Source organism: Poeciliopsis prolifica, unplaced genomic scaffold (assembly GCF_027474105.1).
Source record: "Poeciliopsis prolifica strain line A6 unplaced genomic scaffold, Auburn_PproV2 SCAFFOLD053, whole genome shotgun sequence".
NCBI lineage: Eukaryota > Metazoa > Chordata > Actinopteri > Cyprinodontiformes > Poeciliidae > Poeciliopsis > Poeciliopsis prolifica.
The window spans coordinates 2,426,869-2,441,583 of NW_026562428.1; the positions used below are offsets into that span (position 1 = coordinate 2,426,869).

The 14,715-nt window shown below is 47.0% G+C and overlaps 1 protein-coding gene across 4 annotated transcripts; it reads left to right on the forward strand.

Moving 5' to 3' along the window:
* Positions 1-133: 133 nt before the first annotated feature.
* Positions 134-13,696, forward strand: als2b (alsin Rho guanine nucleotide exchange factor ALS2 b). Of its 4 annotated transcripts, none has more exons than XM_055059201.1 (35): positions 134-259; positions 601-670; positions 920-1,065; positions 1,885-2,822; positions 3,252-3,594; positions 4,421-4,595; positions 4,783-4,879; positions 4,962-5,039; positions 5,123-5,329; positions 5,434-5,605; positions 5,667-5,856; positions 5,938-6,003; positions 6,085-6,247; positions 6,523-6,654; positions 6,732-6,860; positions 6,960-6,983; positions 8,639-8,709; positions 8,966-9,032; positions 9,141-9,331; positions 9,413-9,478; positions 9,565-9,663; positions 9,879-10,043; positions 10,129-10,240; positions 10,323-10,400; positions 10,492-10,625; positions 10,707-10,871; positions 10,972-11,089; positions 11,584-11,741; positions 11,829-11,945; positions 12,034-12,210; positions 12,300-12,357; positions 12,434-12,495; positions 12,577-12,726; positions 13,002-13,098; positions 13,172-13,696. In XM_055059201.1, the coding sequence occupies exons 2-35, from the start codon at positions 651-653 to the stop codon at positions 13,208-13,210; spliced, it is 5,004 nt and encodes a 1,667-aa protein (XP_054915176.1). In that variant the 5' UTR covers positions 134-259; positions 601-650; the 3' UTR covers positions 13,211-13,696. The 4 variants fall into 4 exon arrangements, with proteins under 4 accessions (XP_054915176.1, XP_054915178.1, XP_054915177.1 ...); XM_055059203.1 differs by having other exon boundaries at positions 3,252-3,549; XM_055059202.1 differs by lacking the exon at positions 6,960-6,983.
* Positions 13,697-14,715: the final 1,019 nt, after the last annotated feature.

Consider the following 14,715-nt stretch of genomic DNA (forward strand, 5'->3'; position numbering starts at 1 on the left):
TAAAGGATTTCTAAATGTCCCAAATTCTTGCTCCGGCGTCGGTTTTACTGTCACTTTAAGAAAGCGCCTTCTCGTTTTCTTCCTCTCAATTTCAATGCCGAGTAGCGCCTCCTGTTACGTAGAGCATCTCTGCAGCTAACCGCTAGTGTCAACAGTGAAACGACAAGCTGCGGTGTTTCTTTGCTAACAGCTCAGCTAACGGAGGACTCACCTACTGGGTTAAAGGAACAAGCAGAAGAGAAGTCAGTAGAACCGGCCGGTAAGAGAAAGAAGTTTTGTTTTATTTTATTTATCTCGTCTCCCTTTAAGGCTGGGGTTTGTTTTTGGTGCTAGCTGCCAGGTTAGCTGGTGTCAGACAGCAAATCTTAGCAAACACCTAGAGGCTGTATTGTCACGTTTATCATCGCAGTTTGTGCTGTAAATAATAGAGTAGGTGTATTTTAATGAAACGGTGCATTTTGTCTCAGAAAAGAGGCGAAGGGCGACAGCGTGCTTTCGTTTTCCCACCTAAACCAGTTGGCTCAGTTGTATGGTTTCTGTTTGGTTCAAATCAGATTGACAGCCTGCAAAATGACTGACACTGCTTGGTTTGTTTCTCAGGGCTGAGAGCAGCAGCCAGGTCCTGATGGAGGACTAGAGCCCACTCACTGATGGAAGCCCAGGAGAAGAGGTAGGTCCACTCAAAGCCCACCACCTCCCCCAGCACTGGGGCTCATATAATCCTGCCCAGCTGTTTCTGGATGGATGTGATCACCATGTGACATCGCCTACGGATGGAGCTCACTTCTGCTTTAAACCCACAAAAATCTGGTGGAGAAGCTGCTGCTGCAGCCACCCACACAATCTTCAATTCCTCTTTTAATCACTCTTGCTTTTCTTTATTTTGTGCACTGACATCAATGGGCTTTTTCTCCTCCAGCTCTGCAGATGACGATGGAGGGGAGCGGGGTCTCCTCCACTCCTGGAGGGGCTATTCCTACAGTGTGGTCCCAGAGAGGCTGCTCCTCCCGCGGCCGGTGCTGCAGGTCGCCCTCGGAGCGCAGCACGGTGTTCTGCTGGCGGAAGGTGAGACTCCCTTGCCGATAAACAAAAGAAAGCCATTTCAGTTGCTAATAATGTGTAATAGAGGAAATCTGGTGGTATCTGCATGTGTAATATGACAGGACAAGATAATAATAATGTCCTTCCCTTGGGAAATGCCTTCATCGATTTGTTAAATCGGTTTTTATCACCTCTGATAATAGTGGGCGATAAACCGACTGAACAAATTTTGAAAACTTTTTTTTTTCCTCCAACAATCTCTTCATCGTTTTGGTGTCCATAGTTCAGAGTGATGTCAGCATGCCCAAGGTCAATTGTCTTGTTGTGTTTTACAGCTTCTATTTACTTGGACTTTAAATTCAGGTCAGCTCCACCACAAAGTGTTTGGGTCAGACTAAGGTTTTTCTATTCTTTTTAAATGACAACAATTAGGTCATAAAAGTACAAGAGTGCAGTTGTAATTTTAGGAGAATAGCTAAAAGTTTCAAGGGAAATTTTTTTTCTGGTAAAATTCCAACTTTATTTTGCTAATATTGTGATTCTATTCTCATGATTAAACAAATACTGTTTGCTGTTCTAATACTCCATCGTACAACTCGCACAAGGGAAAACTGACTTTTAAAAAAATCACTTTGTGAAAATATTTTCTGCCGTTTGATTTTTGTTTTATCAGAAAAGAAAGCGAGTGGAAAAATTGATTAGAATTGGATTTGGTTTGAAAAAAATCTTGAGATTTGATTTCCCAGACCTACCCTGAATCTTTAACCTTTTTCTGTGGAGTCGGCTTCTTATTAAAAAAAAAAAGGTTCCTCTGTTTTTTTGTTTCTGATTTTTAATTGATAGGAGGACAGGTGTATACTTTCGGGGAGATGCCATGGAAACAGACTCAGGCGTCCCCGCCAACTAAGCCGACCCCGGAGAACGCGCTCAGCGGGCAGCGGGTGGTCGCGGTCGCAGCCGGGAGCTTCCACAGCGGGGCGGTGACGGAGGACGGCAGCGTCCACATGTGGGGGGACAACGCGGCGGGCCAGTGCGGCCTGTCGGGCCTCAGCTGCGTGCCCAACCCGACGCCCGTGGCCCTGCTGGAACCCGGCGGCGCTCAGTCGGTGCCCGTCGTGGAGCTGGCGTGTGGCGAGAAACACAGCCTGGCGCTGTCGGCGCAGAGGGAGGTGTGGGCGTGGGGCAGCGGGTGTCAGCTGGGCCTGAACGCGGCCGTCTTCCCCGTCTGGAAGCCTCAGAAGGTGGAGCAGCTGGCTGGCAGGTGGGTGCTGCAGGTGGCTTGCGGCGCTTCGCACAGCCTGGCTCTGGTGCGCTGTGTGGGACCTGACGGTATCCAGCGCCCCCCTGTGGACAAATGCAACCAGTGTAACCAGCTCCTGTACACCATGACGGACAAGGAGGACCACGTCATAATCTCTGACGGCCATTACTGCCCCATGGGAGTGGAAGCCAGAGAGGACCCCCCTCCTTCCCAAACCTTGAAAGCATCCCCATCTGAACCCATCCTGCCCTCCCACAGCAGCTCCGCTTCAACCGCAGCAACTCCCACTCCTGACCCCACCGCAGACCCCGAGGAATTCCAGAAGGCAGGAACAACTACCGCAACGCTCCCACCCTCTGACTCGGACCCCGCACCTCCCTCTAAAGCTGCTGCTTCCACCTCCTCCGCTAAGAGCTCCCCGTATCCTGGCGAGAAGGAAGTGAAGGAATACCTGAGGAAGCTGTCGGACGCATCGCAGACGGAAGCCAAGATGGCCAACGGGGGTCTGCACACGCTGCAGGTGGGCGTCCAGATCCGACACAGAACAGAAAAACTCATCTAGCAACTTTTAGTTGAGTGAAGTACAATTAAAATATCTCGTATTTAATCATTTGTTGCATTTCTTCATCCATAAATGACCAAATTGTTTCTCCAGCATTAGCACTTTTAGCAGCAACAACATGAGTTCAATTGACAGTGCTAAGACCCTCCCTCAGGCTCTGATTGGTTGTTTTTGGTGCATTTCTTCCGATGTCAATAGCAGCTCAGGGAGGAGACGGGGAGATTGATCTTTTCACAAATAATCTGTCTCATACACTGTAATGACACGGTGACTGTTCAAAGATTTGTTTTGTTTTTTTGTAGAATTTCTACTGAAATCTGCTTGTGCTCAGGTTTTTTTTGTTTTTGTTTTATGTGTGTTTGTTTTCCCTCCCCGCCCCTCCACCAGACGCCGTCGTCGGGCCGCGGCCAGTCTGCCCTCAACCACCTGGTGGTGTCCTGCGCCTCGGCGGTGGGCGAGCGCGTCGCCTCCACCTACGAGGCCCTGTCCCTGAAGAGGATGATGAACTTCTACTTGCCGTCGTCGCGGCTGGAGGCGCTCGGCGGGGCGTCCGACGGCGGGGCGGAGCGCGTCCGCCGGGAAGAGTCGGTCCAGGCCAAGAAGAGCTCCAGCACGGGGGACATTCATGAGGAGGAGGCGGACGGTCTGCGGCGTCGCCTCTCGCTGCCGGGACTCCTCTCTCAGGGTAGATACGCCGTTCACCTCTTATCCTCCTCCTATGGCCCGCTGCGTAAGTACAGCCAGCGCGTGTGCAGCAGGATGCATGCTGTTCGCTCTGCAGCGTCTGTAGCTGCGTTTCCATTAGCCATAATGAAATTGGATTAGGAAAATAGATACAGATTAGTGGAAACGACCAATTTGGTGTTTTTCAATAATTGTGCGAGTCACATGATCAACCACATGATGCTACTAACAGAAATATCAACAAACGTATTCACATGTGATTTGAGTTGCTTTAATTTTATTGTGGAATTGTGTGTTTTTGTTTCGTTTTTTTCTACGTTAGCGGAACATCAACCAAATTTTGCTCACATCTGTAATGGAAACGCAGCTTACCTCATCTGCTTCTGTGTCGGCTGGGGTTTCTCTTCTTTTCAGTCGTCCTGTTAGTTTCTGTTTGTCTCGAGCCGTTCATGTTTTCAACCTGCACCACAGAGAGGCCAAAGGTCAACCTCTGAAATCTCCCGGTCAGTAGATGACATGCGGCAGCCGCTGGCCTGGAGTCGGCCTGCAGCAGGCCGTGAATATCGACGAGAAGTGAAACGTTTAGTTTCCACATTTCTCTCATTATTTGAATTAGCAGGACCTGCAGTAAGAAGGTCGTTATTTGTGCACAAAGAACTCCAGGTTTCCCCATTAATAGTTTGGGTCAGTTTTGTTTTGGTTGCCTCTTTGTTTCTATTAACCTTCACTAATTCTGCATGTTTCGTCTGATTAAATGCGGCCATTGCTTTCGTCTGTCCGTCTTTGAGTCACTTTGACCTCCCATCGTCACAGCCTCCTTAAATTTTCCAAAGGCGAACCTTTTTTTACGAGTCGGCTGTTCGTCTCCGCAGTGTCGCCGAGGCTGCTGAGGAAGATGGGGCGCTCCAGGACGCGGGCCTTCGCCCTCACCCCCACGGGAGGTGGCGTCCCCGAAGACCAGGAGGTGTTTCCCACCCTGCAGACCGAAGTGTGGAGCTGGGGCCACGGCGAGCACGGGGAGCTGGGACATGGAGACAACCTGGACAGGTGGGACACACCAATATGTCTTTTCATCGATTTTTAGCAGCTGTTTTTTGTTGATGCTTCATGATTATGAAGTAGAAGTTTGAGACTGATCTCAGAAATTATCTTTCAAAAAAAAAAACTTTCAAAAGTAAAAAAAAAAAAATGGTGTGTGGAAACGCTGCGGTGTGTGTTTGGTGTGTGTTTGCAGGCTGCAGCCGCTCTGCATCAAGAGCCTGAACAAGAAGGAGGTGATCCGTGTTTCAGCCGGCGCCCATCACTCCGTCGCTCTGACGGCTCAGTCTCAGGTCTTTACATTCACGACATTTATTTTGAAATGCTAACAGTATATTTGAAAAGACAAAAAAAAAGTGTGTGTGTCCTCTTCAGGTGTACTCGTGGGGCAGTAACCTCTCCGGTCAACTGGGACACATGGACACGCCCAGCACCGTCCCCCGTCTCGCAAAAGTCTGTCAACTAACCAGCGCTGAAGTTCATCCCAGAAGTCATGTTGGTGTTTTTAGTCTTTCTTTTTTTCTTCTTTCTTCCAGCTGTCCGAGGGGATCCGGGTTTGGGACGCCAGCGCTGGGGAGAGACACACCCTCCTGCTTGCTGACGGGGACTGCATCCAGCCCATCATTTACTACAGCGGCCAGCAGGTGAAGGAGGCTGGAGGAGAGGAAGAGGAGGTGGAGGAGGAAGATGAGAGGCCGGGAGGCTACACCCAGCAGCCCGTCCTGCTCCCGTTCTGCATGAACGTAGGATTAGTCGCCAACTCATTCGAAAGTTCTTTTTTTAAGTCTTCTTGAGATCTTTTGATTCAGAATCTGGTTTTAAATTTTGCGCGTTGGTCGTTCTTCAGCTGGGCTTCGTGAGCAGCGTGGTCGCCGGCGGTCGGCGGTGCGTCGCGCTCTCCGACAGGAACGTCATGGGCTTCATCTCCAGTCTTCACGAGTTGGCGTCCGCGGAGAGGAAGTTCTACTGCAAGCTGTGCGACGTCAAATCCCAAGTTTTGCGCCCCCTGCTGGAGCTCGGTGAGAACGAGTTAAACTGTCATTGGTGTGAAATACCTCACTAATTCGTCTTCGTCTTCAGAGTCTCTGAGCTCCGCGTTGGGGCCGGCGGCCACTGAGCTCCTGCAGACGCTGGCGGGCAGATTCAGCCTGCTGAGCCACCTGACCGGGCAGCACGCCGCCAGCCTCACCGCCAACCTGCGGCGCGGCCGCGACGTCAGCAGCCTCCTCGTGCTGGAGCACGCCAGCATCTTCCTGGACGTCTACAATGAGTACGCGTCCAGAAATCCGTCGTTCCTTTGATTCTACACTCCAGCTTTCTGATGAACAACTCTTCTTCTGTTGTCTTAAAGCTACTGCTCCACTGTGGGGAACTTCTTTGTGATGGGAGGTTTCCATGCTCTCACAAAACCGTCCTTGTGAGTTTACTATGAGTCTTAACTTCAAAATAATAATATTAAATGCTAATTTATTGTATTCTTTTTGGGGGGGTTATCAAGGGACATCTTCGGCAAAAGTCCCGAGCTACTGCAGAGGCTGTCGGAGTGCAGCGAGGAGAACACCGCCACCTCTGACCTCTTGGTGGCGCTCTTCTACCTGCCAACCCAACACTTGCACGAATACGGCCGGCTGCTGCTCAAACTGGCCACCTGCTTTGAAGTGGTACGCAGAGTTGATGATGGAGAAACACCGATCCGATATCGATATCGGTCCTGATGCTGAAAACAATTCCAGATTGGGAATCGTGACAATGTCTCAGTTCCATAAGAGCAAATCTATATAGTCTAATTCTGTGCTTTGTTCTATCAGTGATATTTATTTATTTTACAGTATATTTAGAATTAATTGTACTTCCTGAACCATTTGAATGTTAGTTGCAGTTTATTCCGCCTAAAGCCAGCGGCAACATGTTTATTATATTTCTGTCGTCGTTTCAGAGCTCCAGTGACTACCAGAAGCTGCAGGACAGCTGCTCCAAGTTCGAAGCTCTGACTCTGCAGCTGAAGAGGAAAAGAAAAGAGGCCGAGTACACCTTCCACTTCTGGAAGAGCTTCCCGGGGAAAATGACGGTACTCCTTTGGTTCCGGTCGTCCTCGGCGTCTGGTGGCGGTCCAGCAGGATGAACGTGAGCTCTGTTTTTCACCAGGACTCCCTGAGGAAGCCTCACCGCCGACTCATCTACGAGAGCAGCAACAAGTCTCTCACGGTGCAGAACGCCGGCCGCTTTTCCGTCAACTGGTTCATCCTCTTCAACGACTCCCTGGTGCACGCGCAGGTCAGCCCCTCACGTCCGCTCTCGCTGCGTCACATCTTCTGCTTTTTCTCTCTCTGATGTGTCTCAAGAGTCTGTGTGTGCTTGCCTCTGTGCTGTCAGGGCGTGGCGCCTTGTAAAAACCTTGTAAGTATCCAGCCAGGAGACGATTTCATCTCGGTCTCCCCAAATCTCCCCCTGTCCGGCCCCTCTTCATCCTCTTTGTTTTTCTTCTCGTCTTTGTTTTAGGATTTTTGGGCTTTGTGTCATCAGCTTTATTTATGTATAAAGTTTTAAAGCGTTAAGGGAACCAATTAATGCAATTTTCACATTTTGCACTTTTCTCTACTCCTATTTGTGTCTCTAAAAACAGCCCAAGTGCTTATTCAAAACCATCCAGATGTTTTTAAATATTTTTTTTCCCTCTATTGCCCTTTATTTAACAGTAGGTTGTCAAGAAAGTGGGTTATGATGCAGGGGAAAGGTCAACTCCAGCATGTTTGGTCAGCTGGTTTAGCCCCAGTATGTGCTGAACAACGGCTCTGTTTTGGCCTTGCCATCCAGAAAGCGCTTCTTGGTTGCGCAGGAGGCTCCGCTTGTGCTTTTCAAAGAGCCTACTTGGATTTAAAGCGATAAGACGTCCAAAAAGGGCTCAAAAGAGATTAAATGAACATGTTTTGTATAGACCACATACTTATCTTGACCTGCTCAAGATAAGTATGTCACTTTTAAGCCACTTTTAAGAAAAATTGTTAAGTAAAACTTGTGCGTTTTACCATCCCAACTCTATTTATGGTTTCCAAACACAAATATCTAAAGCCGGGTGGTTTACTGTCTGGATCCTTTTAGTGATACTCAGCCCTATCCTGACCTCCACCCTCTGCCTGCTCTCCACCTCCAGGACGCTGCATGGGAAGATAAACTCTACAACCAAGGCTCCAACATTTTTCCCATTTCTTGTATTCTCTTGTTTATTTCTTCGGCCGCATTACGATCTGTGATAATTGACCTACGTCCGAGAAAAGGTGATGAAAGTATTTATTTCCTGGCAAAGCCTTGGTTCTCGCTGTTGGTTTGGAATATGGAAAAAATAAAACCACCAACAGTTTTTGTTACCTTCTCAGAAGCAGGTTCCTGTTTCATTCGTTTCTCCCGCTTCCTTGATGCTTGTTTTGAGTGGTTTCGTGAGTCCTGTGATTCTCCTGATGGTGTGAGGCCTGTCTGGACGTGCAGCCGTCTTCGCTTTTAAATGTAAAACGTGCAACTGGAAGCCAGGCCTATATTTCTGCAACACCTTCGCAGGACTTTTTGCCGTACGAATGTGAGAAGCGGTGCGTCGGTAGACATTAGAACCTGCATGCAAAATCAGGTGTTTTGCATGATTGTTTTAAATCTGAGGGTTTTTTTTTTCATTTATTTACCTGTTTTTGTTAAATACAAGCAAAGCCTGAAACATAAAGCCCAAAAATGCTAATATTTTTCTTCATTATTCAGACGTTTTAGACAGATTTTAATTTTTCTCCATGGATAAACTTTAATTTTTTCCCATTTATAGCAAGTAATTTTTCATTGGATAAAAAATTGAAAACTAGAATATTTTGGAATAAACAGACCGACATCATTTTAAAGCTTTTAAGAAAATGTAGTAATGGAAGCTGTTGCACATCTGGATTCTTTTAGACTTTAAGTCTGGAAACAGAGACGTTTGTCTCAAACCCATTTATTGAAAACACATTTTATAAGCAGAGATTATGTCCTGTTATCGTCGCTCTTCCACTCATCCTTTCTCCTCCTCCGTCCAGTTCTCCACCCATCACATCTTCGCCTTGACCACGCTGTGGGTGGAGCCGACACCAGAGGACGATTCTGGACTGTAAGTCGTCGAATCCAAAAGCGTCAAAGGCGACGCGATTCCCATAACTCTAAAATGTTATTGGACATAAATTACTTCTAAAATACAGATTTCCTCGTTTTGAACCACAATTTTACAGATTAAGATTATTGCAGTTAGCTTTTACAAACTGCCAAAGTCGGCAGAAATGTCGTTGGGTATCCATCACTGAGGAATCATGTTTGATGATACAAAGTTAGGCTGGTCGTCGCTGATTCCAGAATCGGTTTCCGTGCAGACACGGTTTGAAGGTGGTCACGCCTGAGGAGACGCTAACTCTGCTGGCCTCGTCTTCCGCCGAGAAGGTGAACCTACGATCGGACACAACTCTCTCCCTCAACACGGCTTTTCCTTTTACTGGACTTGTGATTTTCTGCTTCTTTTTCTTTTTAAATTTGTTAATTTTTTTTAAGACCAAGTGGCTCCGCGCCATCAACCAGGCCGTGGATCAGGCTCTGAGCGGGGCGGGGCGAGACGCCGGCGGCTCGGCGTCGAAGTCGGACCCTCCGATCTCCAGGACCGCATCGTACACGTTCTATAAAGACGGACGGCTGAAGGATGCGACTTATGAGGGTCGCTGGCTGGCTGGCAAGCCTCACGGCAGGTTGGTCACGATTTGATACTAAGAAAGCTTTTTCGCCAAAGCAGGATTTCTGTCATTTATCTTTCTTTTTTATAATTTCAGAGGTATTCTAAAATGGCCAGATGGGAGGATTTACACCGGCTCGTTCAAAAGCGGGTTGGAGGATGGGTGAGCAATGAAAGTAACCTCTAAATGTATCGGAATCAACGTGCAGAAAGATTTATTTTTTTAAACATTGTTTGTGTCTCGTGCAGCTTTGGGGAGTTCGCTTGCCCCAATAAGCTGCTGAGTAAAGACGATCTTTATCAAGGTTACTGGAAAGAAGGGAAGATGCATGGCCTTGGAACATACCGGTAAATCTTTTTATAAAGATAACAAGTACTCTTTTTGTGTTTTTTTTTTTTTTTTTTTTTTTACCTGAGCACTGTCTATTTTATAAGATTTTTCCAACTTGTGTAAATCTGCAATTCTCTGTCTTGAATCTTTACCGAGTTAGAAATCAAGTTATGCTCCGAGTTGCATTCTTCACAATGTTGTAAGAGCCTAAGCCTCGTCTGTGTGGCTGAAGGTACGCAAGCGGCGAGGTTTACGACGGCTCCTTCCAGGACGGCGTGCGGCAGGGTCACGGGATGCTGCGCAGCGGAAAGCACAACACCTCATCCCCCAGCGTCTTCATCGGACAGTGGCTACAAGACAAGAAAACGGGCTACGGAGTCTTTGACGACATCACGAAGTAACGCTCGGAACGTCCCGAGATCGTTTCTGCCACGCGTGTTGACAAAGGATTGTCTGCTCAGATGGTGCTTTTGTCTTTGAAGAGGGGAGAAGTACATGGGAATGTGGCAGGACCACCAGCGGCAGGGGAAGGGGGTTGTCGTCACCCAGTTTGGTCTGTATTACGAAGGCGCCTTCAAAGACAACAAGATGATGGTGAGAATTTCTAGCAAACAGGCTATTAAAAACAAACGGATGTGAGAGCGGGGTTAAATCCGGGGCGGTTTTTATATTTCAGGGTACGGGAATCCTTCTGTCTGAGGACGACACGACTTACGAGGGGGAGTTCTCTGATGATTGGACCCTCAGTGGAAAGGTGGTCTGAATGTGAACTGATCTAAGCCGACCATTGGGGATCAGATGAGCCCTATTTAGAGATTAAAACGCTCTCTCTCTTTCTGACTTAGGGGATACTTACTATACCAAATGGTGACTACCTGGAGGGCTCCTTTAATGGTGAGTGGGGGTCTGGCCTCAAAGTGACAGGCTCCTACTTCAAGCCAAACCTGTTTGACGCTGAAAAGGACAGAAACCGGGCCGTGTAAGCTCTCGTTTGTAGTTTTGAAAATCCTTGAAATGAAGAGCCTTGCTGTGGTTTAAAAAGGTTTCTGCAATGTTTCAGGAAGCTGGGTCGGCTGAGCGTGAGGGCGGAGGAAAAGTGGCAGGCGGTGTTCGAGGAGTGTTGGAATCAGCTGGGCTGCGAGGCACCAGGTCAAGGGGAGCACTTGAAGGCCTGGGAGAACATCGCCGTGGCCCTGACCTCCAGGAGGCAGCAGATACAAGACAGGTACCCAAAAAATGAGAGTTGACCCCTTTTTTAAGACTTAGTTACCAAGTAAGTATATCAAAGTAGTTACCAGGTTGCATTCCTGGGTTTTGCTTCTCAGTCCAGAAGTATTGTCTCGGAGTCACAGTAAGACTCTGGAGGGTCTGGAGGTCATCCCCCAACATGAAGGGCCTATCACAATCGAGAGATATCACAGCATCCGACTGTACCTGCTCAAGGCGAGTTCATCAGACTTTCTTTTTAAACTGCAAAATACATTTATTAAATTTTTTTACACTAAGGTATATATATCTGAATGAGCATTGATGGGTTATCAGTTTTTTTTTTTTTTGTCAATAAAATTGCATGATGAAATTGTAACCATGAAAGAGAGTATTGACTAGCTGCTGTCCATCGTGGTGTCCCTCAAGGATGTATTAGCAGTCTCCGTTTTTTTCTTTTTTTGCCTGGGTTCTTTTGGTTATAGTAATATATTTCATACCCAAGACATTCATATTGTACAGTTGTTTATGATTCCTGTCTTATTTCTAACTAAAGGAATGGCTTTGACTTTTTTACAAGTAAGATGTCTAAGAACTTATTTTCTGACCGGCGTCATTCTGTAGAAATATAAATGTAGATGATGGTTAGTTTGGCATCTCTAAGGGAATTTAGCTTCAGGTTGTCAAACAAGCAAACGGCTGAACATCAGCGCCATCTTCTGCTGTTTCAGGCTTGTGACACCACCCTCCACCCTCTGGGCCGGCTGGTGGAAACCCTGGTGACCGTTTACAGGATGACCTACGTTGGCGTGGGCGCGAACCGTCGCCTGCTGCCTCAGGCGGTCAACGAGATCAAGTCTTACCTCTGCCGCATCTTCCAGATCGTCAGGTACAAGCAGGAGCGTCTCAGAGCAGAAACAACCCGGCTGCTCTGTGCGCTTCATCTTCCGGCTTTTTTGTGTCAAATTCGCTGCAGATTTCTCTTCCCCGACCTGCCAGAAGAGGGCGGTCTAATACCCGAACCCACCGCAAACCTTCCAGAGGAAAACCAGGAGACGCCGGCTGACACCCGGTCGGAGTCGCCCAAACCAGGGTACGAACCGAGCTGCTGCTTTCACCGCTGGAATGGATCAGGACGACCGCGTTTGTTTATTGAATTTGATTTATTCTGTCGTTTACAGCCGCGTGGTGAGTAGCTCGGCTCTGCTGCTGCCTGTCCTGCTGCCTCGCCTCTACCCTCCGCTCTTCACTCTCTACGCTCTGGAGAAGGAGAAAGAGGACGACATGTACTGGGAGTGTGTCCTGCGCCTCAACAAGCAGCCCGACCTCGCCCTGCTTGCCTTCCTGGGCGTCCAGCAGTAAAAACACACTCTATCTGAATACTAATAACCGCATGGGAGAGAAATCTGGCCTGGTGTCCTGATTAGGTTTTCTTCTCCTGTTGCAGAAAGTTTTGGCCTGTTTCAATCCCAAACTCTTTGCCTGCTCCAGGAGAGAAGCTGCCGGTATCATTTATTTAACTTATGAAACAAATTGAACTGTCTACATTTTAAAGACTCTTTTGACGATGATGTTCTGCAGGTTATCTCAAGCAGTAAAGACGCCTGCTTTGCCTCGGCGGTAGAAACGCTACAGCAGATCAGGTAAAAGTCAACTCTACTGTTGTGGTAACTCTTAACATGAGCACAGAGCAGACAGGCTTCCTGTTCCCTGTGTGTTTGCAGCACAACATTCACCCCGTCGGACAAGCTGCAGGTGATCCAGCTCACCTTCGAGGAGATCACACAGGAAGTGCAGTCTCTGCTGAAGCAGGACTTCCTGTGGTCCATGGACGACCTGTTTCCCGTGTTCCTGTATGTGGTGCTGCGAGCCCGGTACGGCGCCGACCGGCTCAGAGGAAGCAGAACAGTTGTTACAGAAAGCAGTGCGAGCGACTCAATTTGAGATTATGAGAGATCAACCATCCAGACATTCAACCAACCGTTTACCTGTCCATCTATTTCCTCCATTTATCCATTTACTTGAGTCTTGCTCCTTAAACTGTCTTTAGGCAGCTGATTTAGTCCATTGATGGTCTGCAGTTTACCACTATGTCTGTGATCCTCTGTTTTTATCCTTTTACTAAAACCATTGCATGTTTTCCCCTTAGAATCCGAAATCTGGGCTCAGAGGTCAGCCTGATCGAAGACCTGATGGATCCGTGCGTTCAGCACGGCGAACACGGAATCATGTTCACCACCCTGAAGGTGACGCACGGCCACGCGCTCTCAGCTTCGCATCCATATTCGGGTCACGCACTCACGTCTCTCCATCCCGCAGGCCTGCTACTACCAGATCCAACACGAGAAGGTGACATAGGACGACGGCGCGTTCCTCAGGAAGCAAGTCCTTCAGCTGGTGTCACGTGGACGAGCATCGCCTCGTCCGTTCCGACCGTTCGCCTCTGAGCAGGTGTAGGCGACGAGCCGCTTCCTTCCATTTCGATCCAGGTGGAGCGGGGAAACATTAAATCGCCAACTGTTGGTTGTGTCGAAGGGAAGAGGGAGTTTGGTGTCGTGCTGCGATCGGACAGAACCTACATCACTTACAAAGAAGATGCAGACATATTTTTAAAAAAGCTAAACAAAAACAGAAAAAGCAAACGGATTTGGAAGTGCTTCCACGTGTCACGGTTTACAAGTGCTGTCGCCGTCAACTCAAAACTGTTGCGCCCTCTGGTGGAAACAGTAGGTTTGTACATTAACAGGCTGCAAGACAAAAGTTCGGATGTTAGAAATGGAAAGGAAATTAATCAATGCTAAAACCAATTTCATAAATGAGAAATTATAGATATATAAATCTGAACTGCTTTGACTGTGACTCTTAATCAAACTAGAAAAAAAAAGTGACTTTTATTTTAAATGGAAGACTTTTGGACCCCAGACAGAAGTGATTTTGTGAAAATGTATGGAGGTTTAACTTGTGTATTGTTTTTATTTTTGTCCTTCTAGACAATCTGAGCCTTGATCCCACGCATACCTGAACAGTATCAAACCCTTAGCGCCGCAAAAGTCAAAACCCCTCAACAAACCTCGTCATCTGAAATGCCATTGAGTATAAAATTATGAATTTAGGAAGTTTGTAACTCCTAAATGGAAAAAAAATCGACATAAATCACAGAGTGTCGTTGTCAGTCAGGGATGGGGTTTCTGCTCCACCCGTTAATATCGACTTTTCTCATTCTTTCTCGTGCATCTTGTCAGCTCTTCCAGTGTGGGAAACTTGACTTAAGAGAGGATTCTTTCATAAAATAAAATTTATCACGATTCGAGGGGTGAAGAAAACACCACATGGCGAGATGAAATTACGTGGTTTTGTAGAAAAACAAAAGAAAAGTTGATTTATTTGTGTCAATCCAACGGTTGCCTGTGTCTAAAACGATTAACTCGAGCTGAAGTTGCGCATGAAAACTGATTGTACTTCATGCTTATGTTTGTAAAAAAAAAAAAGAGAAACAAAAAGGTTGCTGTGGAGTTGGTGTTTTTTGTTGTTGTTTTTCTTCCCCCTGCTTTTTAAATGCCGTCAAATATGCTGAACTTTTAAACGACAAGAAAAAAGTCGCAGTGAATATGATTGACTGAAGATCAACACTTGAGTGAATTTATAGTGCTTTAAAACAAATCTCCATGCTATAGTCTTCAGGGTTTTTTTTTCTCATTTGTTGTTTCAACAATTAAACAAATTATATATGCTGAAATAACGTGAAATTAAAAGAAAGAAACATCCAGCACAAAAAAAATAGGCTAAATTAATTTTTACTTAGAGAATCGAAGCTGGGAACAAATTAGCTTTGGCTCCAACTACTGAAGCGTATTAGCAGATTT

Excerpts from the sequence above, each read along its gene's own strand:
- als2b (XM_055059201.1), top strand. The coding sequence starts at position 651 with ATGGAAGCCCAGGAGAAGAG. Across the intron at positions 3,595-4,420 it reads CTCCTCCTATGGCCCGCTGC|TGTCGCCGAGGCTGCTGAGG; the intron begins GTAAGTACAGCC and ends TCGTCTCCGCAG. Across the intron at positions 11,742-11,828 it reads CGCATCTTCCAGATCGTCAG|ATTTCTCTTCCCCGACCTGC; the intron begins GTACAAGCAGGA and ends AATTCGCTGCAG.